Source organism: Notechis scutatus, chromosome 1, assembly GCF_049901735.1.
Source record: "Notechis scutatus isolate UNSWTSFEM ecotype Mainland chromosome 1, rNotScu1.2, whole genome shotgun sequence".
Classification (NCBI taxonomy): Eukaryota; Metazoa; Chordata; class Lepidosauria; order Squamata; family Elapidae; genus Notechis; species Notechis scutatus.
The window spans coordinates 231,426,114-231,452,652 of record NC_142009.1 but is presented as its reverse complement, the minus strand read 5'-3'; the positions used below and the strand labels follow the sequence as shown (position 1 = coordinate 231,452,652).

General features: G+C 37.3%; 1 protein-coding gene across 3 annotated transcripts; it reads right to left on the bottom strand.

The window, feature by feature from the left end:
• SAXO4 (stabilizer of axonemal microtubules 4) lies at nucleotides 1-25,325 on the bottom strand. Of its 3 annotated transcripts, XM_087950617.1 has the most exons (14): nucleotides 25,226-25,325; nucleotides 21,619-21,731; nucleotides 20,371-20,488; nucleotides 15,143-15,296; nucleotides 12,605-12,733; nucleotides 11,933-11,996; nucleotides 8,024-8,118; nucleotides 5,389-5,448; nucleotides 5,169-5,255; nucleotides 4,626-4,742; nucleotides 4,101-4,195; nucleotides 3,353-3,517; nucleotides 3,037-3,124; nucleotides 1-2,616 (listed from the first exon to the last, which is right to left on the bottom strand). In XM_087950617.1, exons 2-13 carry the CDS (start codon nucleotides 21,722-21,724, stop codon nucleotides 3,037-3,039), a joined length of 1,278 nt encoding a protein of 425 aa, XP_087806743.1. In that variant the 5' UTR covers nucleotides 21,725-21,731; nucleotides 25,226-25,325; the 3' UTR covers nucleotides 1-2,616. The 3 variants fall into 3 exon arrangements, with proteins under 3 accessions (XP_087806743.1, XP_026538347.1, XP_087806742.1); XM_026682562.2 differs by lacking the exon at nucleotides 25,226-25,325 and having other exon boundaries at nucleotides 21,619-21,939; XM_087950616.1 differs by lacking the exon at nucleotides 25,226-25,325 and having other exon boundaries at nucleotides 2,498-2,595; nucleotides 3,025-3,124; nucleotides 21,619-21,939.
• Nucleotides 25,326-26,539: the final 1,214 nt, after the last annotated feature.

Below are 26,539 nucleotides of genomic sequence, written 5' to 3'. Positions count from 1 at the left end.
CCAATTTGCATTAATTTTATTTTATTTATTTGTCAAACAATTTTTGGATAACAGGTATAAGTATAAACATGGTTATAAATATATGAAATGGATATGGATAAGAAAAAAAAGAAACAATAAGACAGGGACGTTAGGCACGTTTTGGTGCGCTTATGCACGCCTCCTCTTAGGAAGGGGGTGAGGTCAATAGTAGACAAACTAATGTTGAAGATTTTGGGGTTTGGGGAAGAAACCACAGAGTCAGGTAGAGTATTCCAGACATTGACCACTCTGTTGCTGAAGTCGTATTTCCTGCAATCAAGTTTGGTGCGGTTTACCTTGAGTTTGTATCTATTTAGTGCTCTTGTATTGTTTTGGTTGAAGCTGAAGTATTCATTGATAGGTAGGACATTGTAATATATAATTTTATATACTATACTTAGATCGAACCGAAGGCGGCGTAGTTCTAGGTTGTCTAGGTCTAAAATTTCAAGTCTGGTAGCATAAGGTATTCTGCTACGAGTAGAGGAGTGGAGGATTCTTCTCATAAAATATTTCTGGACTTTCTCAATTGTATTAATATCAGATATGTAATGCAGGTTCCAGACTGATGAGCTGTATTCAAGTATTGGTCTAGCAAATGTTTTATATGCTCTAGTTAGTAGAGTGATATTACCAGAGAAAAAGCTACACAGGATTAGGTTAACAACTCTTAATGCCTTTTTGGCTATGTAGTTACAGTGGGCTCTAGCACTTAGATCATTTGATATGAGTACTCCAAGGTCCTTGACAGAGTTTGGATCATCAACAAGGTCTTGACTATTTAGCTTGTATTTTATTTTTTGATATATATTTTTTGCCAATATGTAAGATAGAGCATTTTTTTGTTGAGATTTGAAGTTGCCATTTGTTTGACCATTCTGACACATAGTCGAGGTCTTTTTGAAGGGTAGCAGTATTGTCAGTGGTGTTGAATAGCTTTACATCGTCAGCTAAAAGAACGCAGTTGCTCTTAACATAATCACAGAGGTCATTGATATAGAGTATGAAGAGAGTTGGTCCTAGAACACTGCCTTGGGGGACACCACTGTTGACAGGATTTGATAGGACACTCCCAATTTTGACCATTTGTTGCCTGTTTGACAGGAATGCTTCTATCCAGTTATGCAGGTTTCCAGAGATACCATAAGATCTTAGTTTTAGGAGTAGTTTGTCGTGTACCACTGAATCAAAGGCTTTACAGAAGTCGATGTAAATTGTGTCAACTGCTTTGCCCTGATCAAGTTGTGTAGTCCATATGTTTTTACAGTGCAAGAGTTGCAGGTTACAGGACAGTTTCCTTCTGAAACCAAACTGTTTGTTAGAGAGTAGGTTGTTTGTCTCTAAGTGGAGGATAATGGATTGGTTAATAATTGATTCCATGACTTTACAGGTGACACAGCATAAAGAGATTGGTCTGTAATTTTCAACTAGGCTGGGGTCTCCCTTTTTGAAGATGGGAATGACTGTGGCTAGTGACCATAGATTTGGCAAGGAGCTGGTCCTGAAAGATTTTTCAACGATTATGCTTAGAGGTTCAGCTATGGCAGTGGATAGCTTTTTTAAGAAGTAGGCACAAACTCCGTCCAGTCCAATAGATAAAATGGTTTTTTAATCCTTATATCATGCTAAGCAATTAGCCACTAAGCGAGCACCTGGTCATTAAGTGAGGACCACTTACATTTGGGTTGCCAGCCACATGGCCACCTGCCTGGGCCTTGCCAGGGCTTCCCTAGGCCTTGGAAACTGGCAAAAAGCACTTTCTAAGCAATTGGCCACTAAGTGAGCACCTGGTCATTCAGTGAGGACCACTTAAATTTGGGTTGCCAGCCACATGGCCATGCCCACCCCAGTCACATGACCACATAGCCACGCCCAATCCACAAGCCACTCTCACCCCAGTCACATGACCCCCCAAGCCACACCCACAAATTAAGCCACGCCCACAGAACCGGTTGTTAAGAAATTTGAATCCCATCCCTGCTGGGTTCCAAATCAAAGTGCCAATGGAGGGCCATGCCCAACAATCAGAGGTAAGAGGTTATGTTCACAGGAACCTGAATTGGCCAAATGAACTGGACAAATCCAGCTGTACTATCAACCATGTAACCGAGAAAGCATGAAAATATACAGTCACAACAAAACTTGTCCCAGAAGGTGGAAAGTATCACTTCAAAATTGGAAGAGCTAAATATAAATTTAAGCTGCTTCTACTGTGAATCAAGGATGAAATGAAAGCAGTGTAATGAGGACAGGCCCTTACGTCTTGGTATCTTTATTCTGTGGTTAGAGAGATATAAAGAGATCTCAGCCAGTCAGATACTCACATTATGTCACAAGGTTTGTACAGCTATAGAGCTGCAGAAATTCCATAAAAACCATAAGTATCCCTCCCAAAAAATTTAATCCCTGTTTCAAGGTACTAATCTAGGACAGGAGACATAGCTCGAATATGTGTCTTAATTTATTTAAAACAATACCATATAAAATAAAACAGATTCGTTATGACAGTACAATTAGTGATGCTCTTTCCTTAGCATGCAGGGTGGTTCCTTGAAGTCCAAAGACATCACTGTGCTTTTCACTTCTGAACAGAGGCTGGAAATAGGCAAGCATATTAAATTAGGATAAGATTTTAGGTGTAAAAGAAAAATAAGGATGACATGACTGTAAAAATAGTCTCCACTGATGACTTGTGAGATTCCCTCCCCTGCAACATTGACCTGTAGCAAGTTCCTAAAACATTTCTTCAAAAGGGAAAATGGCTTGATTGTTCTGTGTCGTTTTGCTCTCTGTGTGTGAGAGAGAAATATCAAGTATCTGTATTTTTTGTTCCTGAAACTGGAAAAAACTTGAGTAGACATAGGAGGCACTAAACTGAGCTTTAGTTTGTCAGCAGTAGTTGAATTAAATTCATACAGTGTACTACTATAAACTTACATTTCTTAACCTGATAATACTGTCATATTTTGCCCTGCTTTTGGAGTGCCTTAAGATGCAATGGACCAAGTTACTTACTTAATTGGGGACGGTTGTCTGATGAAGGGCAGCAAAGTGACGATCATGGGGAGAATCGCGATAGAATGGATCAACAGTTGTGATTGTCCTATAATGGCAGAGGACAAGCATTGGAAAACAAAATAAATACATAAATACATAAATACATAAATAAATACATAACTCACTCACTAACTAAATAAACAAACAAACAAACAAACAAATAAATAAATAAGGGTAGAAGGCACCCAAGGGAAGGAGATGAAATGGCAACGGGCACCAGAATTGACTTGATGGAGCAAAAGAAAAAGAAACAGCCCTGCCACTATGATATCACCTGCCAACATGGGGATGAACAGTCCTCAAGGTCTCTGTAGCATTAGGATCACTTCCTAAGTCAGTGCCGTGGTTGTTCGTAGCAAAGCCACCTGCTTGTTGAGGCTGGATGCCCCCTCGGGTCCAGCCCTCCCTGTCCACTCCCTTTGGAATGGTTTCATAAAATCTGATAAAGAGAAAGATGATTAAGCCTGGCAGATTCGGCAACTGCTTCTTGTGATCTCAAAAATATAAATCAGAGATATGTCTTTACTCTGGCACTGCTTGCCTCTGGCACTGCAGATGTGCAATTTGAGAGTTTACACTAGGGTATGGATATTTATTTTTTCCCTACAAATAGCAGGTCCACTACTTTTTTCTGCCCTCTGCTTCCACTATCCATCCTCCAAAGTCTTTGCTTCAAATAACTTGGTCCATATAGATAAAAGAATCAAAGCCACCTATGCAAATAGAAAAAAATATGCTTTAAGAGAAAAATCATAGCTTAGGAATGTTACTATCTTTTCCCCTTTCCTAGTGTTTTCCTGCAAGTTCAGGATCTGCTTTTATTGGATTAACCAATTGTGACAGGCATTGAATGAGCAGAGGGAGAACTACTAGCCCAAAGTCACCAAGCTGGCTTTCATGCCTAAGTTAGAACTAGGACTCACAGTCTCCTGGTTTCTAGCCTGGTGCCTTAACCAGTAGACCAAACTGGTTCTCTGAATGTTACTATCCTAATATGGATGGTAAGCAACTATCAAACTTACTTGGAATTATAGCTAGTCAAAAACCTGTTGGGCAGATTTGGATCATACACAGGTATCACATAATTAAGGTTGTTGGTGCTGAATCCCGATGGCTCCTATATGGAGAAAGGCATGAAAGCAGGACTAAGGGCTTGATTCCTCAAGAAGTGAACAAGAAATATGTGATTATGAAAACAGTTGTAAGATCCCAAAATAACTCCCATATTATACATCCAACCAGAGGTGGTATTCAGCAGGTTCTGACCAGTTCTGGAGAACCGGTAGCGGAAATTTTGTGTAGTTTGGAGAACTGGCAAAACCACCTCTGATTGCCCCTATCCCCATCTATTCTCTTCCTCCTGAGTCCCAGCTGATCAGCTGGGTCTTCTTTGGTTGCCCTGCACAGGAGAATGGAGCTGGAAAGCAGGTTAGTGGGGTAGGGAGGGAATGGGTTTTTGCAGTAACCTTCCCCTGCCACACCCACCAAGCCACACTCACAGAACTGGTAGTAAAAAAAAATGAATCCCACCACTGCATCCATCATACCTTGTTGCCCACATACTCTCGTCCTAGAAGATTGGTTTGTGTTTGAGGCTGTCGCTGATGGCCTTGGAACTGAGAATGGCTCAGCGGCCCAGATGCTTCTGCAATGGGTAGAGCTCCCTGTGAAATGAGGACCATAACAAACAAGATTTAGAAGAGTTGGTGAAGTATAGCAGAAGCAAGCAACAAAGAAAATAGGAATCAAGATAGGAAAGGTAATGGAAGGTGAACAGATAAATGACTAAACAAGTATAAGGGAGTTTGGGAGGCCCATACACGAGGAAGAAGTGGAGAAAAGAGAGGTATCTATTTGTAGATGCTGATAGGGAAAAACGAGAGAAAAATGTAGAAGGACAGACAAAAGGGGGAAATGAAAGCAGGGAGAGAAAGGTAACAGAGAGAAGAATTACAAACATAAGGATAATTCGGAAATAGCTGTGAAGAATTTTGGACACATTTCTCCTGTGTACAAAAGCAGAAGTTCAAAGCAGAGAAAAATGAAATGAGAGAAAAAACCTGTTCTGTCAACACCGAATTGTCACTTACTGAAGAACCAAGGCGAAGATCCTTCTGCCGACTAAATCCAGAGCCCCGCTCAGAGCCTTTGGAAAGGACTGGTAGAAATTCATCCCCCTTTCAGGAAGAAAAAAATAAATAAAGATGTGTGGTACATACGTATACATATACAGGGGTAGATATTGAAGAATAAAATGGAAATAATATTTGTTCATCCAGCCCCATCCATGCCAGCAGGTGCACTTCTTACATGTGGAACAGAAGATGGTATATAATCTGCTTTCATAATGCTGATTCCAGGATTGCTGTCCTACAAAGCAAAACAAATGAAAAGCAATATTTAGACCTAGAGAGAGAGAAAGCAGATTGGATATAACAGTTATTTTAATGTAGCTTTTACTATGTTGGGGGGGAAAAACCAAGGAGCCAGGTTAATAGGAGACCCTACTAATACTATCTAATTATCTGAACTAATACTGGTGGTATCTGGATCAGCTATGGTGGGGTGTAAGTAGTAGTAATTATTATTACTAGCATTATTATTATGGGAAAGGCATAAGTAGTAATTATAACAATGGCATTTCATGTATTTAAGTTTCCAGACAGATCTGATATACCCGTTTCCACAGTACTCCATTCCATTAGGTTGTTTCCCCCAGCCAGGATTTCAAGCCAAATAAGCATGCTCAAATTTTATTGATCTTAGCTGGCACCTTTCTTCTTCTTTTTTTTCCATAAAGGGTTTTTGTATGTCTTCAAACCTAGGGGTTCCCCCAAGCTTCTCTTCTACAAGGAAGATACTCTTTTAGCCACATATGGATAAAGAAAATGAGTTTGCTATTTGTATGGGGAACTCTACACAAAATAATATTCTGGAACTTTCACCCTAGGAATTTGTGTCCTGATTTGTTGCAATTTGTACCCTTGAAAAATTTGCTGGCAAAAATAGCTCCTGAATGATATAACAAGCTAGAAAGTATTAAATTATTAGAATGCTACCTTTCCCTTCTCAAGCTTTGGCTCCTGTATGCTACTTTAGCAAACCTTGGACCTATTACTGGCAGGTAGGCATATTCTAAAATAATCCAAGGCTGCAGCCATCCAATTTTTATAGAAGAAATATAGGAAAGATATATATTTGGAGAAAACCAAAATAATCCTGGGAGCTGGCAATTATTTTTTGCTTAATGAAAATATTTGAAATTTATTTGTAATAAAAAGTCTAGTAGGGTAGGAGTTAGCAGACAACATTGGAGGGCCGTAGGCACATTGGTATAATAGAAACAAGAGCATTTATAAAAACTTATCGGAAAAGAAAAACATAATTCTACAGAGATTCTGGAATTTTTCTAACAATAAGGAACAAACATTGAGATTATGGGTCAAGCAAGCTGGATGTTATTTACATTTTCAGAATTCTAATGCACTTTATTTTAAAGAGAGATGGCCTTAATATCACATATGCCCTCTCCTAATGTTTTAATAATATTTTTTTTTTAAATTGTGCTTTTTAATATTGTCTATTTTATGACTTGTTTGTTGTTTGCTGCCCAAAATCAAGTTTGTTTGCTCGCTTGCTTATTGTTTGCAGCCTGAAGTCAGGTTTGTAAAATGGGCAGCTAAGATAGGATCTATATACATACAAACCCTGATTGAAGAGGAGACAAATTAGACTGCAATGTGCAGGGGAAGGCATTAACCCTCTTGCCTTCGTCAGGTTTCAGGAAAAAAAAGTCACCCACACCACACTTTTTTGGCTTTTAGAGAGAAAGCTCTAAGGGAAGCCAATCAGAACACAGCAAATTTGTCACAGTTCTAAGACCAAGAATATCTGCTTGCTGGCCTTCTTTTGTCATTGTGCTGGTTTATTTATTATCTTGTAGGTCAAAGCGAACATGTGAATAATTTTACAACCTCTCAGATTTATGCTTGTGGGCAATAGAATACCATGTCATGGTATACCACTACTCAACAGTCTTAGCCCAAGGGTTTAAATGAAGATATTCGGTACTTATCCTTGATTTAAACATATCTCTCATGCAGCTCACAATCCCTTTTGTACTACAAATCAAAGAACTGCTCTCAACCTCAATTGATTTTGCAAAACACTCATTAATTCCATAAGGTAAAATAATTCTGTGCCATACTTTTCCTTTAATGGAGATTTTTCTTATTCATTTACTTTCATTCCCAATAGAGATAAAACAGTTGCTACATGTTTCTAAAATGATGCTGTGCCTTGTAACTAATTATTCTTATGCTCATGAAAGCAATATTCTTGAATTTGATATCTGAGTTCCATAAACAGATATTTTTAGAGTTAGACTAATTTGACAACTTCTTTCTGTAACTTGAATTTATTCTCTTTTAGATATTTGCTGAACTATTTAAAATGGACCCAAATTATCCATTTTAAAAATATTGTTATATATGTTTTGTTCAAGTTATTTCAATATCCCTTTTGTACTGTTTCTGTTTTCACCATTATCCATCTGTTGGGATGGATAAAACTGGAATGTGAGATTCCTGCTTTCTCTTTTGTTTCACAAATTGTCCCGCTCCTATAGCAAACAGGAGTCCTTGCTGGAGATGGTCAAAAAGTTAAGATGGTGGCTACAACCATGCCAGGCCCATTTTTATGTGCCTTGTGATTTAAAAGGGTGGACTTTGATCACATGGTTGTGGCCACCATCTTCATTTTTTAGCCCTTCCTGCAGAAATGGAGCCCATGTGTTGAGGGAGAGCAATTGTTGAATCTCAAGAAAAACTGGAGAGGAAGGGCCCCATTTTGCCTGCTTTTCAGTCTGCTTTTCAGCATTTTTAACATGATGCTTCATCTGACCCTTGGGAAGAACAGCTGAAGAAACCAAAACTACTGGGAGGACCTGAGATGCTAGTTTCTCCACAATGGGGTTAGCAAGGCAGCCTTCAGTAAATCCTGACTCTTCTTTGGCTCCAATTGTTTTCTTTTGCAGGAAATCTGTATGGAGAGAAAAATAAAGATGTTCACTGAGGGGGGGAAAGGAGCATATGCAGTAGACGACTTTAAAAACATCTTGGGAAGCTGGACTGATCTGTTCATTTCTCACAAATTAACACCAGTGAGTCATGCAAAACCTTGTGAGAGCCCTAGCTTTGAATATTAAGTTTAAAAGAGCCTAATGCTTATATAGTACTCTCCTTTTCTGGATACTTTTCCTCTTTAACTGCTATTCAGAGGTTTCCTTTTACTCTGATCCTGGAGGCGATGCCTAGCCAATAATTGTGGTTAAAATGGCTTCATTTTCTATACAAACATATTATAACAGCTTGGCTGTTATAATTTGCTATTTCCTCAACCCCCTTTCATCTTACCCAACAGTAAAATCAAGGAAGGAAAGAGGGAGATGATACACTGTGCTTACAAAACCTTTGGAGTTGCACCCAATCCCCTAACTCAAAGATATGTTGCTCTTAATATATTCAATATGCCTATCAGTTGCTCTATATGACACATATTATAGGCAAGCTACATAAAAAAGGATGCTTTTTAAAAAAAACTACAAAATTCCATAGCAGAAATCCAGAGTATGCAGAAATGTTCCTCAAAATAGATGCATGCATTTTGCATTACTGCTACCTGTAATGTGAAGTTCTTTTTTAGACAGGGCAAGGACTTGAGCATTTATATGTAACATTCATCCTGTGAGAAATTGTCCCAGGAAAGAAATAATTTTCCAAGTACGTCACAGTTCTTGAGATGTTGTTTAAAAAATGTTGCCCAGTTCAATTTCTCTGATGTTCAAATTTAAATTATGTAAGCAACTCCATCATTTTAAAAAAATGTATGGCTTAAATGCTAAAATCACCATAGGACAAGAAATAAAAACAATAAAAGACAACCCTCTCCAAACAAAACAGAAATAAAATAATTATTGAAATATCTGTTTAATAATCTCAATTGTTTCTTTCTAACAGTTGTGAAATTACTGTATTGGTTATGGAAAACAATAGTATTGGCTGGTAGGTTGTTTGTCTCTAAGTGGAGGATGATGGATTGGTTAATAATTGATTCACATGACTTTACAGGTGGCGCAGTATAAGGAGATTGGCCTGTAATTTTCAACTAGGCTTGGGTCTCCCTTTTTTGAAGATGGGGATGACTGTGGCTTGTGACCATAGGTTAGGCAAGGAGCTGGTCCTGAAAGATTTTTTCAAAGATTATGCTTAGAGGTTTGGCTATGGCAGTGGATAGCTTTCTTAAGAAGTAGGCACATATTCCATCTGGTCCAATATTATATTATATATAATATAATATTATATATATTATATATAATATATATATATATATATATATATTATTATTATATATATTATATATTATTATATATATTATATATAATATATATTATATAATTATATATATTATATAATTATTATATATATTATATAAATATTATATATATTATTTATTATATATATTATATATATTAATTATTATATATATTATATAAATATATATTATATAATTATTATATATTATATATATAATATATATTATATAATATATAATATATTATATATATTATATATATAATATATATTATATATTATATATATATATATATTATTATTATTATTATTATATATATATAATATATATATATATATAATATATATTATAGGAAAGCTACATAAAAAAGGATGTCATTCTTAAAAAAACTGCAAAATTCCATAGCAGAAATCCAGAAAAAATGTTGCTCCAGTTCATTTTGCATTACTGCTACCTGTAAATAATAAGTTCTTTTTAGACAGGGCGGGGACTTGAGCATTATGACGGCATTCGTACATGAAATTGTCCCAGGAAAAATAATTTTCCAGAAATCGTCCACAAGTTCGCTCCTGAGATGTTGTTTAAAAATGTTGCCCAGTTCAATTTCTCTGATGTTCAAATTTAAATTAATAACTAAGCAACTCCATCATTTTAAAAAAAATGTAAACTAAATACTAAAAATCACCATAGGACAAAATAAAAACAATAAAAGACAACCCTCTCCAAACAAAACGAAACAAAATAATTGACCAAATATCTGTTTAATAATCTCAATTGTTTTCTTTCTAACAGTTGTGAAATTACTGTATTGGTTATGGAAAACAATAGTATTGGCTGGTAGATTCTTATCTGGCTCTTAGTGATTAATTATGTGACATAAAATTGGTGTCGATTCTTAGTGACCTCATAGATAGACTTCTCCAGGATAATCTGTCCATACCTAACCCTTCAAGTCTTCCAACAGCGTACCAACTGCTGTTGTCATATTGATTGTCTTCTTCTTCCTTCCATTTTTATCAACATTATGGGCTCTTCAAGGAAATTGAATCTTTGGGCCAAAGATAACATAATGAACCAAAATATTATAATTTGAACTTAGTCAGTTGTGCTTCAAGTAAGAATCCACATTGATTGATTTATTCTATGAATGATGTGTGGCACTCAGAGGATTCTAAAAAGTCTTCCCCAAAGTTCAAAAGCCTAAATACTTTTTCTGTACTGTTTCTTCAAACTCCAACATTTGTTTCCAAACAGTATCATAGGGAAACCATTGCCTGCTTGGTTATGATCTTTGTTGATGCAAAATATCATGGCAAGTGAATTCCTTCTGAATTTGGATAATTTTTGGAAGACTAAATCTGTTTCCATCTCTGATGTCTTCCAAATGTTGTTATAATACTGTTTGGGTTTTCTAACAGCTATCTGAAATTCTGTATTAAGATTCTTTCCGGTATCTTTGCTCTCTTCTCTTGTTACAAGAGAAATGTTTCTGCTGTATTATCTTCTGATTGAAAGCATCTCCTTCCAGTACATTTCAAGTGCTTGATGCCTAAGATTCATTTCCTCTTTCATTGTGTTATGCTTTCTTGTGTTCATGCTACTTACACTCCATGTTGCCACCATAATTTGGCCTTTACAGCTTTGGATTTTCTTTTTCTGCATGGCTGCATCAGCCAATAGACACCTCAAAGGCTTTAACTGAAGTACATCACACCTGGATGCCATCTGACTTGATCCAGCACTCTTTTATCAATCCCTTTCATCATGTCTATCCATGGAATTATCTTGACAAAATGTGAGCATGCTAAAATGTAGGAGTGCCTTACCATTGCTGTTGTCACTAAAGTTACCATTGCTTCCAACATCTTATATCACTGCTGCCTGATATAATCCCTTGCTTGTTTTAGTTGATCAGCTGGGATGACCTTTACACCTTGGATGACCCTGCTAAAAGTAGACACTTTTCTTCTATACTTCTGGTGTGCCTCATTCTAACCCTCTCAGTACTTCCCTGCCTTATCATTTTAAGACAGCAAAGCAGGATCTGGGAGAGGGGTGTTCCAAAGTAAACTGATGTGGAATAAGCCTGTGAAAGGCAATCCTGAAGGGCCAAAGACCGAGCTAAGGTGAAATGGTTTAGCTACTCCAACCTAAGAATTAAATGTGACATATATAGTGTTTTGTGGAGCAATAGTTTTTCAAAGAGTGACTTGATTAAATCAAATTATCCTACTGAAGCTTCATGAGTTCTAATTCAAACTATAATTTTACATTTTAAAATATTGATTTAGGAATTTAATATTTAGAGAACGGGATATGAGTTTCAAAGGGAGAGGTGTACTGATATAAAAACCACCATGGGTAGTTTCAGATGTTGTGATAATCCAAGTCCCCCCCCCTCCTAAAAAAAATTATGCTTGATGCATAATAGTAGCATAAACCTAGTGACTATTATGTTGTATTAAATGCATAGAAATTATACCTGGTTGACCTGGAATGTTGAAGCGGTACTTTGAGCCATACTCTGTGGACATGAACTGAGGTCCCTACAAACACAAAAGAGGAGAAGACCATGTTTCTGGGATTAACCTGCTCTTATCTTCTCAATATATTTTCAGTCTCGCTAAGCTATATCCCATCCACTTTTCTCTCTGTGAGTAAACCAGTTATTCTTGCTATACTTCACTAGCTCTCTTGCTCTTTTAGAAAACATTGTCCTTTCTCCTTAGCTGCCTTTCATGTCTGGATTTCATGTCTAATTCCTTTGTGATGCCAGCTGTTATTTTCTATAAATCGCTACTCAAAGCTCACATTTTCTGTGGTGTCTCTTAGTCTAATTCTCAACTGTAATGAAGCCTAAGCAAGTAGTTGGAATTGTTTGATTTTTATAGCTACTGTTAAGCTTCCAAGTCCAATAGACTGGTTATCACTGAGAAAACCAAAGCTTACTCAGAATGTTTTCCAGTTTGAGCAGAGCAGCAAATGCCTACCCTGTTGAGTACCCAGGTTTATCCAAATTGTTCTGACATTTGAGGCAGAAAACCCTATAAGTGCTTCTCCCTCAATATCACTGCCTGCACCACATATCAAATCCCCGATCCCTTGCTGCCTTCTAATGGCATCTCATTCCAATTATTGGAGCCCACAGACTCACGTGTCTTGCGTTTTCCACTTCAACGGAGCCTTTTCCAAATCCACTGTGGAGCACAGGGACATGTCTGGGCTCCAGCCCTATCACAGCTTCAGCTCCCTGGTTGGCTGTGTCAAAATGGACCCTTTTGACCTGTAATATCAAATCCAGTTGGCCTCTGAGAAGAGCAATGAGCTAGAACATAATGGGATGAAGGGAATGGAAACGCCACTGAACCTGCTCTAGGAAAGAAAGAGAGAAGATCAAAGTAGACCATTCCAAGACATTTTTCACAGTGGCATCCAAAGTCCATATTAAGACAATGTGGTATGAGCTGCTATCACAAATTAAGAAAGAAAGAAAGAAAGAAAGAAAGAAAGAAAGAAAGAAAGAAAGAAAGAAAGAAAGAAAGAAAGAAAGAAAGAAAGAAAGAAAGAAAGAAGAAGAGGCTTATTCAAAAGCTGCTCAAGTTCCTTTGGCACCTCAGGCTTTGGCACCTCAGGCACACTTTCTGATAAGAAACTCCAATACATTTAGATAACTTTTTGCTGCCTTTTATGGTATCCAAAATCAGTTGCCTGAGGCATATGCTTTCCTCCATTGATAGGATGAGTCTTGAAAGCAATTAGAAAGGCAGAAATGCCAAGAAACATTTCCTGTATTTCCTTAGCTGAAATTGTGACCTGCATTTTATGTATGGCCAGGTCTTGCTACCAGAAGACAAGAAAGCTGTGAAATAACATATGTTATACCCCTCCATCTCATTCTTTTTCTTTTTCCTATATACTTTAAACAAAATAGTATGAATTGCAGCATATAACTTTTGAATAAACATTTTAATCTCTGTTGTAGTAAACATTTTGAAAAACAAGGTTATGGTGTTTTTCTAAAAGCCCACAACATAGAAGGTAAACTGCATTTTGCTTTTGGTGCAACAATGTAGCAACATAAGACCATAATTATGAAGACTTTGCACTTGGCAAAACTAAGCATCAATTCCATTGCCTTTTCCTATATAATATAAGCAGTTGCAGATTCACAAAGGTAGCTGGGTTCTTATTAAAATTATGTCTGGGTGTTTTCAGGGGTCACATTAAGGTACAGACTTACTCAAATAGCTCTCTTCTATTTACAGCAATTTCACTTGAAATGTTCTCTATACTGACACACATGTACATACAGCAGTTCTAAATCTCAATGATGATTCCTTAATGCCTTAATATTATTTATTTTAAAAAGAAGGAGGAATGTAGCATGAACTTGGGGAAGGGGCAGGACAGAGCAGTCTCTTATTAACCAGCTAGCCAAGCTTTGTTTGGCAGTGCATTCTGCACACTCGGCTCTTGGCTGGATAAGTAAGTAAACAAATAAATCTCCTTCCGTGTAAACAACTCTGTTTTCATAGCATCCCAATTTATGTCCAGATCTGAAAACATCAGAACAGTCTGAAACAATATCATCGTGGCTTTAAAAAAAAGAGTAAGCAAGTTTGCAGAAGATTTAATCTTATGAAACTCTCCCGTGGCCACTTTCAGCAATCAGGTGCTCTGCAGGTATATTGGATTTCCCCAGAATCCCATTCATGATTGTTGAACTGTTTAGAAGAACCAATCAGAAGGCTGTAGAGTTGTAGTTTTGATAAATGAGTTTTTCCAGATGTTATTTGATGATACACATAAGGACACTGTTTCTCCCCATGTATACAGAGACGCACACATACATTCAAACCTACACAAGTCTGAGATATTTTTGAAATGTTGTTCCATTTATCTATTGGACACACAGTACATTAAAAGTAAACTGAGTAATATATATAGGATTGTGCTATACATAGTTATTTGTGCTGGTCCGTTTGTGACATCAGATTTTAACTCTCTTAGTCATCTTTGTTCATTCTGAATCCTGACACATTCTCACCGGATCTTATAAATTTAGCAATTTTGCTTCCACCTTGCATGGCAATAGAGTGCACTAGATCTTGTGACAAAGCAGAGAGAAGTTCAATTATCCAAAGATTCAATATTTCTCCTCTCAATATACACACATTATCTTTCAGCGTTGATCCACATTTACAGTGTAGGGAACCCTAACAGAACAACAGAGTTGGAAGGTACCTTGGAGATCTTCTAGTCCAACCCTCTGCTTAAGCAGGAAACCCTATACTATTTCAGACTAGTGGTTGTCCAATCTCTTCTTTAAAACCTCCACTGTTGGAGTACCCACAACTTATGAAGGCAAGTTGTTCCACCAATTAATTGTTCTAAGTGTCAGGAAATTTCTCCTTAGTTCTAGGTTGCTTCTCTCCTTGATTAGTTTCCACCTCTTGCTTCTTGTCCTGCCTTCAGGTGCTTTGGAAAATAGATTGACCCCCTCTTATTTGTGGCAGCCTCTCAAATATTGGAACATTGCTATCAATGTCATCCCTAATCCTTCTTTTCATTAAACTAGGCATATCCAATTCCTGATACTGACTCTAAGTCAATATCAGTGGACATTGTTACTACCATTCTCAGGAAAACATACATCCATAAGAGAAAGCCAGAATGTAAAGTTACGACTTACTGTTTTGGTTGTGGGAAAAGTTAGAGGCTTTTCTCGACCATACCCACTGCCTGGCTGATGTACACTCCAGGGAAGAGGATACTTCCCATCTGGGAGTTGAAGGGGCTGGAAATGTTTATTTGTTGTCGATTCATAGTTATCTTGGAGGAGTTTCCTGGTTTAGGGAAGATAATAAACAGCTCAAGAAGAAGTCTGCTTTCCAGCCCAAAAGCATTTTATGAATTTTGCTCATGTCCCAGATTTGGAGAAGACTCCGAAAGATATCATGGACTGTCAAACAAAACAAGCAAACAAACCGGAGTTCCCATTTAAAGCAAAAGACCAGACTTAAAATTATTTCAGATACATTATACAAAGACCTAGCTTTCTGGAGAAGGCTCTAATGCTGAAAAGGGTAGAAGGAAAGAAAAAGAGCACAATTAACAGCAGAGCGGATGGACTTAGTTACAGTGATGATTAATGTGCCATTGGAAGACCTGAAGGAATTGTCATGGAGGAAAATCTATCAATGTGTTCATTAAGTTCAACAGCAATTTGAGGGCACTTCATAATCAAGGATCTCCAAAAGATGACTGATCAGTGGCACAGGATATGTGAAAAAATGTATATTAGTTTCCCCGTTGTTCAAGATTAGTTTTAAGGGAATTCTAATTCTAATTCTTCCCTGAGAACTCTTGGTTGTCAATTAGCAACTGTTCAACTGTTTCTACTGGTCTCCCATAGAAACTCTCTACAACACATTCTCCTCATCACTCAGTCAAGAAAGCTGCAGGTGAAGATTTGAAGAATATGGATTTGAACAATATACTAAAAAATTTCACAAAAGTCTTCTGCAACAAATGTTTTAGGGATTCCCTCCCCCCCCCCCACCTTGTTATCAAAAAATATTCTCCAAAACAATGCAGCTCAGCTTTGGTAGTCTCTGAATTTATCAATACGGCAACATTAACCACATATTTAGTGCCAACATTTAATGAATGAGACTGATGATTGTACTCACACAGTTTGTAGACTAGTGACAAATGCAGTGGCTGACTTTATCATGGTGTTGCCTGAGCATTCTAGCACAAATCAGTGTACCTTGGCCTTATAGTATTTTACTATAGAAATACTGTTGGTTGTACAGTTCTGGATTCTGAATCCCATTGACTCAGAGACAATCTATCAAATGGGAGAATCCAGGCTTTCATCATCTAAAGCACTCTGGTTTCATATCCACTTTAATGATGTCCTCTTGAAACAGATTGTTGATTTTATAACTTAAAAATTGATGTCCAGATGCAAATAGTCCATATTAGTCCACTTTCTATACATGAACAGTTTAAAAGTTTTTCCCATGTTCACCACACATCATTACATTCACTTTTTGAGAACCTGGAGTGATCTCTTTTGCCAGCTCAGTAAAAGTCATATGCAGCATGCTTCTCTGAATGAGAGTTATCAAATACCTCATCAGGTATCTGTACTCAAGATTGCCTCTGTTTTTGAGAGCACCCATCTCTTACCAGTCTTGGTAATTTAATACACACCTCCTAAAGCAGGGTAAACATAGCTGCGTGTGCCCTTTTAACAAATGGCACATTTTATAGAAATAATGGGTGTTAACTATTATGATTCTCCAGAAGTGAGCAGAAAATTATTTTGGAGAATTTCTGAAGAGGGATTGCAAAAGCAGATCAGTCTAAGCACCCTTAGAGGCAGGCTAGAGAAGCCATCTGTTTCAGAAGCAGGTGGCGAAGTCTACCTAAGCAGCACCAGAGCTGTCCTCTTTGGACACTGATTTCAAATGTTGAAGCTGTTAATGCTGAACAAGGTGAGTGTGTCACATCTCTTATCTTCTGGGGAAAAAATCCAGTTGAGAATCCAAAACCATACTGACCAGAAAAACTGAATCTGGTAATGCACTACCATAGTATAATTTGTAGTGGTGTGGATTGTGTGGTACAAAATGTTAATCAACAGTTATATTTGTATGTGCTACAGAAGCAATGTGGTTCTTTTTGTCGAAAGTAGGAGGCTACACAGTGCCATTTGCTTTGGTGGCGCACTTCACATTGCTTCATTTCTCCCTGTCACTCATCTATTGCTTGCCAAATCAAGAGAGGCTGTGCAGTCACTGCAGAGGCAGAAGCTCTTTGGACTCTAACAAGGGAAAACTAGAGAAGGCATTGCTGTTTTTTGTCACAGCTTGCCAAAGCTTCTGGGAAACAATGGTGGAGGGGAATGACCTTGGAGGACAGGAGGAAGAGCCGCTACCAAGGCAATAGCCAACTGAAAGAGGCTGAACATGGCCAAGAAAGTAATGTGAGTAAATGTCTCAGAAATTTCCCTAGTTCACACAAAGATAAAGGGAAGGGAGAGCGAAGTACATTCAGACTTGCAGTATGCTGGGCATTTTATTATAGGCAGCTTTACAATATAAGTAGTATCAATTTCCATGGCATTGGTTTTGTACAGGTGAAACTCAAAAAAATTAGAATATCATGCAAAATTCATTTATGTCAGTAATGCAACTTAAAAGGTGAACCTAATATATGAGATAGACTCTTTACATGCAAAGCAAGATAGTTCAAGCCGTGATGTGTCAAAATTGAGATGATCATGGCTTACAGCTCATGAAAACCCCAAATCCACAATCTCAGAAAATTAGAATATTGTGAAAAGGTTCGATATTCTAGGCTCAAAGTGTCCCACTCTAATCAGCTAATTAAGCCATAACACCTGCAAAGGGTTCCTGAGCCTTTAAATGGTCTCTCAGTCTGGTTCAGTAGGAATCACAATCATTGGAAAGACTGCTGACCTGACAGTTGTGCAGAAAACCATCATTGACACCCTCCATAAGGAGGGAAAACCTCAAAAGGTAATTGCAAAAGAAGTTGGATGTTCCCAAAGTGATGTATCAAAGCACATTAATAGAAAGTTATGTGGAAGGGAAACGTGTGGAAGAAAAAGGTGCACAAGCAGCAGGGATGACCGCAGCCTGGAGAGGATTGTCAGGAAAAGGCCATTCAAAAGTGTTGGGGACTTTCACAAGGAATGGACTGAGGCTGGATTCAGTGCATCAAGAGCCACCACACACAGACGGATCCTGGACATGGGCTTCAAATGTCATATTCCTCTTGTCAAGCCGCTCCTGAACAACAAACAACATCAGAAGTGTCTTACCTGGGCTAAAGAAAAACAGAACTGGTCTGTTGCTCAGTGGTCCAAAGTCCTCTTTTCTGATGAGAGCAACTTTTGCATCTCATTTGGAAATCAAGGACTCAGAGTCTGGAGGAAGAATGGAGAGGCACACACTGCAAGATGCTTGAAGTCCAGTGTGAAGTTTCCACAGTCTATATTGATTTGGGGAGCCATGTCATCTGCTGGTGTTGGTCCACTGTGCTTCATTAAGTCCAGGGTCAACGCAGCTGTCTACCAGGAGATTTTGGAGCACTTCATGCTTTCTTCTGCAGACGAGCTTTATGGGGATGCTGACTTCATTTTCCAGCAGGACCTGGCATCTGCCCACACTGCCAAAAGCACCAAAACCTGGTTCAATGACTGTGGGATTACTGTGCTTGATTTGCCAGCAAACTCACCTGACCTGAACCCCATAGAGAATCTATGGGGCATTGCCAAGAGAAAGATGAGAGACATGAGACCAAACAATGCAGAAGAGATGAAGGCTGCTATTGAAGCATCCTGGTCTTCCATAACGCCTCAGCAGTGCCACAGGCTGATAGCTTCCATGCCATGCCGCATTGAGGCAGCAATTGCTACAAAAGGGGCCCAAACCAGGTACTGAGTACATATGCATGCTTATACTTTTCAGAGGTCTGATATTGTTCTATGTACAATCCTTGTTTTATTGATTGCATGTAATATTCTAATTGTCTGAGATTGTGGATTTGGGTTTTCATGAGCTGTAAGCCATAATCATCACAATTATGACAAATCACGGCTTGAACTATCTTGCTTTGCATGTAATGAGTCTATCTCATATATTAGTTTCACCTTTTAAGTTGCATTACTGAAATAAATGAACTTTTGCATGACATTCTAATTTTTCAAGTTTCACCTGTACTCTAATCTATCTTGAAGGGCTAACAGAGGAAGCAAGAAGTGTGTCCTCTGTTGTATTCACCAAAACCTTTGGCAAGAATTGCCAGAAGAGGCAAGCAGAATGTCATCTGCCTTACTTGCTAGCTCTGGAGGATGAGCAATATCTTTCCCAATAGCTCTTGTCAAAGCTTGGTGAATGTTGCCAGAGTGGGCTGCACAGGAGTGCAAAACAAAGCCAGGCGATCACTTAACTTGGCTCCTAATAGTGCAGTGATTCTGTTGCTTCATGAAGCAGTTTCCAGAAAGTGTCGGTTTATCCAAGTCAAGCATCCCCTAGAAGATTTGCATAGCCCTACAATATCATAACCACCCCGTCTGCAAAGAGAAAGTAATGGAGGATGAGCACACTGAGTTTGTGGCTGTTCTCTGGTCGCACATTTGTAGTTACACTTTCTGGCAACATTAGAGACACTTCAGGAAAAAAAACCATGCTGCTGAAGAGTAAGAACTATGGCAGTGCAAGACAACCTGTGTCATTGTTTCAGAGATATTTCCTTGCCTACACAGAGGAAGAAAATGAGGGAAGAAAAAAAAAAGCAGTGGGATTTAGAAGCAACTTCCAACTTCCTGCCAGCTTCCCCATTGAATTTCCTTGTGGGAAGCTGGCATGAGGCATTGGAAATTACCCTTCCCTTCCCTGCAGGCAGGTAAGTGGCTGCTGCTGGGTGTGGGGAGCAAGCGAAGGATTAAGAGACTTGTTGAGAAACTGTCACAAAACATTGAAAATGAAGATCACATGAACGCAGGAGCAGTCAATACCACCAAAATAGCCATATCTTCCCCAAACTTCATTTTCATGGATTTTGGACACATCCTGTAAGTTAGCCCATTTGAGGTATCTCGATTCAAAAATTGTTGCCTTATAATGCCCCAATTCACCCAGTTAAAAGTCATGATAACAAAAGTCTTAATGATGAGATTAGATAAATTAGATAGATGGATGGATGAATGGATAGATGGATGGATGGGTGGGTGGATGGATGATAGATGATAGATGAAAGATGATAGATATAGACATAGATTAAGGATGTAATGAAATAGAGAGGGTGGCTAAAACATTCCAGTTACTTTTCTATCTCAGCCTGAAACATTGTACTTAATTGCCTGAAAAAGGAAATACTGACCCCACAGCCGGGTTATCTATTTTATCTAGGTTTGGGTTGTATTGGACAACAGGCCGGTAGTTGCTTTTATATCCTGCTCCAAAATGGAAGCCATTCCGAGGATGAAAGCCTTCCTGACCTGGGGGAAAAAAGATTGTCAATATTTTTTCTTATTACACTCCCAGCCCAAATCATCTTTCCATCAAGGTACTGTACTAAACTATAATACAAAACAGCAATTCAACAAGACTTCTAAATGCTGAGAACATGTTTTGATATCTTTTCAAATGGCTATCACGGGGGGGGGCTTGATTGCTTCCTCACAAAATGGCAGTCTAATTTTCCCTCTCCAACTAGGACTCCAGCTTACCACTATCATTTGGGAGGCACGACTACAGATTGCATGGGGGAGGGATTATGTTTGGGGTCCAGAAGTTTTTGAAATAAAGATATTGCACGTTACTACTTTGCTTTCTGAAGAGAAAAGGAGGAAGGGCGGAGAGGGGAGAGGGGAGGAAAGGAAAGGGGAAGAGGAAAGGAAAAGGAGAAGAAGAAAAGGAAAGGAAAAGGAAAGGGAATCACAACATTATCATTTAATGAAAGCAAAAACACCATGAAAGAGACAAGAAAATAGATAATAGTGATAAGCATTTTTAAATACAAACTTTTACACATTATTATATGAAATATAAATGTATACGATATAACACAGAATAATTGCTGCATATAATATGTGGCAAATTTACATAAGTTGTATTACATTCATATAGATATACTGTAGTTTTGATTATATTACTTAGTGTTGGTATTTTTTCCATTTCTTCCAAATTTCAAGAATTGCAGTGTATGGATGTAGAAAAAAGAAAGCAGCCTATAACAGAAAGATATATAAGAGGCAATATACCTAAGAAAGGGGCACAGGTTGGGCAGTAAAGCAAGAATAATGATGCATGGAAAGCAAATATAACAAGCTGGATCCCATAGGAGTCACTCCTGATCAAACATATTTAGGACTTAGCTGTTAATTCTGTGTATTTCTGGATATAATTCCCAAACATATTGTTGACATTTTTAGAACAAATCCTAATGAATCTCAAATTTGTTCTTTCCTCTGCTCATGTGCCACAGTTACTAACTTCTAACTTTTCATCTGGACAGATAAATTATATATTGGACATTCTTGCAATCCAAAGTGAAAACGCAAGGTTCAAATTCTAGTTTTTAGATTAATTGAGAATAAATTATTTTCTATATTGGTTAAAGTCTTACCATAAGCTTCCCCATAGCTGGTACAATAGAATTTCATGGGGTCTATACTTCCACCCGAGCTTGTTTTTACATAGGGAGAAACTGAACCTAAGGGGAGACGTCCCATCTTCTCTCTGCATACAGAAAAAGATTTTGTGATACAAGATTTTCCCGGGGAAACAGTTATCATAGAAGATTGGCCACTGATCATTGTGGAGAACTAGAAACCTGCTGAGTGCCAGAAGGAAAAATCAGTTTGTCTTGGAGAGATATTTATTTAGATTGTTTAGATCTCCTGGAAACAGAGTGAGCTCATACACAGCTCTGTGACATCATAGAATCTTAAGATTTAAAGAAAAACTTAATAAAACTAAAGTGGACTGTAATTGAGATAATAAAACAAAATGGCCTTAGCACTCAAGTTTGACACTATCTATAGTATAATACTGACTTTATTTATTTTACTATTCAACATCATTTCTATGTCTCCCCAATTGTATGGATGGATGGCTTGCAATAATTACTACATTTAAAGCCATAAACACATAACAGAAATTATAGAATACAATTGATAAATAAACCCAGTGAATAAATTTGAATAGCAATTATCAGTAGGTAAGAAACTGAAGCTTTGCAGAAGATATTCATTTAAAGTTTCTTCTTAAATGTCTAACCCTTCTTTTTATTTATTTCAACATTATTCCACAGCCCTGAGGCAGTAACAGAAAAGGCATATTTTTCTGGTCTCCACCTCTTTAGCTTCAGGAGGAACAGGAACCCACAGCATTCCTTGCTGTTTCAGTCACAAAGGAAGGGTAGATCCAAAGTAGAACAAATTATTTCCCGGTAGCCAAGATCCAAGTCATAAAAGGATTTATAGGTAACAACTAGCATCTGGAACTGTATCCAGAAACCTAAAGGTAGCCAGTACAATGACCAGAGGAAATGTGTTGTCAGCCGCATTGAATAGCTGAAATTTTGGAATGTCCCCCAAAGACTAAATAGAGTATGTGTTGTAGTAGTCCAAGCATGTGGGAATGAGAACATGAGTAGTTGTAGCCAGCACACTAGCTGAATTTATTGGCCATAGTTTTCAATTGCTGTTCCAGCAGAAGTTCACGGTCCAAGTGAATTGCCAGATGATATATCTACTCCATGAAGGGGAACACAGCCCCATCCATTCTAGAAAAAAAAATCCCTGAGTTTTGTCTTCATGCCAAGATAGAGAAGTATGGCTGAATATCATCAGCATAGCAATGGTATTTTACTTCAGGTCAGCAGGTAACATTTCCTCATGATTTCAAATAAATGTTAAATAGAATGGTGAAAAAAGCTATGTCTCCAGCACTTCATGGAATAGGCAAAACTTTGGTCTTTCTTTCTCCTCAATACTGAGTAAAACCATCAGCTTTAGGAAGGAGCAGAATCAGTGTAAAAGATGCATTTTGAATCCCCAACCCTCACCCAGGAAGATACTATGGTTGATATTATCAATGGCTCCTATGAGATTCCTGTGAATCTAACAGGATCAAAAGGGCTACATTCCTCAAGAATGTTGCAAGACATTCTTAAGCGCTACTAATGGAGTTTCTATCCAGGTTTGAACCTAGTATGCAGAGAATCCACTTCTGCCATGATATTCTGCAAATGAACCCACACAACTTACTCCAAAGTCTTCTCCCAAAAGGGGAGGTTGAAGATGGGATAGAGATTGTCCAGATTTTCTGGATTTAGAGATGTCCCATTCAGGAAGAGACATAATGCTTCCTTCAGTGCAGAGAGTACTATCTACTCCCTTAAAGCGGGGTTTCTAATCCATCTTTCAGTCCTCTCATTAACAAGAAGAGGCAAGGTTCCAACTCCTACATGACATAAATCGAGAAGCTTGTCATATCCTATTGAAAATCTTGTCCATTTACTTGGAGTCCACAGTATCAAAGGTATCCCTGATAACCCAGTAGAATTTAGTTCCATTCTCCTTTTAAGGCTCTCCATAAGTATCAAGCACCCAGATCTTATTTTAAAAAGTACTCAAAATCTGAGTTTTCTCTCAGGCTGTTGGCTCATTTGAATGACATAGTCTTCAAGGGAATTATTGTTGTTGTGAGCATATACCAAGGCTTTTGTAGTGTTTCATCTTTTGATCACTATTTTATTTGCTTTGCTTTCAATATTGTACACCACCCAAAGTTACTTTGAATTGGGTCTCCTTACAAATCTAATTACTCATTATCAAGTTCTGACTGAATAGAAAACATGTAGTCTTCCAAATGCTTTGCACAAAGGCCACAATGACTGAAGCAAGTAGTCTTGCTAGCCAATTCCCAAGCTATATATATAGTTGTTCATCTGAAGGCTTAACTATGTGGTAACTAGTTAGGCAGTAGTTAATTGATGCTCACTTAATACAATCATTTTTGTCAATTTATAAAATACCTCTTTGAGGCAGATGTGTTGAAATTATTTGAAGTACTGAAAATATTAGGTAATATTGCTTCAAATACTACATACAGCTTGGTCTCAATTAGTGCTTATATAATAAATCCCATGAAATTTTATTCAAATTTGTACTATTCAAAGTAATATTTCTATGGGAAATTGGTTTCAATTCAATGGAAATAGGCAATAAAATTTTTTAAACGTGTGTGTATGTGTATATGCATATATATATAGTGTGTGTGTATTTCTAATTTAAATTTATAATAAACCAAGTCTCAGAGTAGTTTTAGAAAGCAGAATAAAAACAACTTCTAAATTTCATTCCTAAAGATAAGCTTACACTGACAAAAATGTATTTATTGTCTATCAATCTCCTTAAAATGTGGTATTTGCAAATTATAAAAAGCTGGTGCAATTTTACTTTTATTTTCCTTATATTTTTATAATACTGTGCCTATAGATTCAGGCATTCCAACTGATTGTCCTGTTTTAGTATTTCTATGACCATGTTCATGTTGTTTAATTACATCAATTTTTTGTTCTAATGACAAGCATCTTCTTTTTATGAGCTTGTATTCAAACTTGTACTGTTGGAGCTTGATTCCTCCAAAAGAATCATCCTTTTCATCATTTTCTCCATTGTGCACAAACATTGTTAGCAACATCTAAAACTTCAACCACAGAACTTTCTAGTGCCAAAATATCTGATATACTGATAATAGACATAGGTACTTACTCTTCTGGGAACTCATCAACTCTGGGAGCTCATCAACTGAAATGTGTAGGCATTCTTTAATGTACATAGGTACAGTAGCTAGGGGACAAGACCTAAATCAGGTTTTAAGTGACATAGCCACTTCTAAACAGACGTTCTGTTTAAACATGTGTAAGCACCAACATTTCCAAATGCACTAAGTTAAACCTTTCAACAAATTACTTTGAATGTATAGTTCAGTGCTCAAAATTCAGTAGCAAAAGTACACATTTTAAATAAAAGTTTAGTCTCTACAATATTATCCTTAAAAGGAATCAAATAGTAGTCATCACAAGTCTGAATAGAATTTGGTTCATATAATAAACAGGAGAATGCAAACCATATACAAATTTGAGGCAAAAATGCTCCTCTATCCTGAAAACTTACGTTTTATGAAGCAATGTCAAGATTCATCTTGCAATACCATGCCCTTACCTGCCAGTCAAGGTATTGATTGGTTTACTGCAGTGAGCAGAATCCTTGTAGTGTCCCAGAGGACTAAATTATTCCCTTAAGTTAGGAACTTGGAGGAATGTGTAGAACTGAAGTAACAATATGTATCCTAGCAACTAGCTCATAGCAACCAGCTCAAGAGAACCTGTCCACAAGACAGTCACATTTATAGAATCCAGTGGAAGAGTCAGTGGAATCAGTTTGGTGGCTTTTTAACATGGCAGACGCATTACAGATTCTTATCAGGTGTGCAATAGGTGTTCAAAGTTAACCCTCAGAGTAATGGGAAATAGGACCTGTTTTCTTAGCAATGCTCCAATTGAGTTTCAACCCAGTGTCGGACTAGTTTCACAGAATCAATCAATTTTAGTTATAATGCTATTCCATTTGTGGGATTTGAAGCAATACTGATCGCACAAAATGGATTTATATATAGGCAATATACTGTCTACAAGCTTGAAAGTTTAAATGCTAGCAAATTCCAAGTGCAGATTTTGGTATCATAATCATAGCAGTTTGAGAATGTAAAACTACTTTAATCGATCTATTTATTAGTTGACTTTATAATAAAAATCTCTGAAATCTGGATCAAATTCTTAAGCAAGTCCTAAGATAGTGTATTTAATCAAACCTACCTATATCTAAAATCTTCATTTTCATCAGCATTGAGTGTAGCACCTATATGCATATAATGACACCTTGTGGTGGTTCTAGGCAACACCACAGAGATATTGTGGCATCAAAAGGATGTACAGTAAATAATTTCTTTAAGCCCATGTGTTTAAAAGCGGGAAATTATAGGAAAAACAAAACTTTTAAATTGCCGTATTTGAAAATAATAAAAAACTGTTATATATAAAATATGTAGAATAATATAACTACTTTTAGTATATAATTATAACTCTAATGTTTTATTCGCTAAAACTGCCCTCTGTAACAAAATTAAATTTTAACCTTCTGAAAATGTTTATAATTTGTTTAGACAGCATGTAATCAACTGAGGAAAAATACAGGATTATCTGCCCTACAAAATAACATCTGAAAAGACCATAAGGATGGCACAAATCATCTAAAGAAATTTATGTACAAAATAAGCTTACTAAAAGCTAATGCAGACATTTACCATCTGCCAAACTTGTTAAATTACAGTAAGCAGATAAAGCAATGATTGTGCCTGTTAAGTGCAACTAATCTCCTGTAAATACTCATTCTGGTTACATTTTATTAAACAATCTAAATTTTTTAATAGCCACTGCTGTATCCTTTGGAAACCTCTGTCATTTACAAGCTCCCCTG

Bases quoted from the DNA above. Each gene is read 5' to 3' on its own strand.
- SAXO4 (XM_026682562.2), bottom strand. From the start codon at position 21,808: ATGATCAGTGGCCAATCTTCTATGATAACTGTTTCCCCGGGAAAATCT. The intron at 20,489-21,618 runs GTAAGACTTTAA...TTTTTCCCCCAG, and splicing joins CAGCTATGGGGAAGCTTATG to GTCAGGAAGGCTTTCATCCT. The intron at 3,125-3,352 runs GTGATATCATAG...CTGCCATTATAG, and splicing joins GTTCATCCCCATGTTGGCAG to GACAATCACAACTGTTGATC.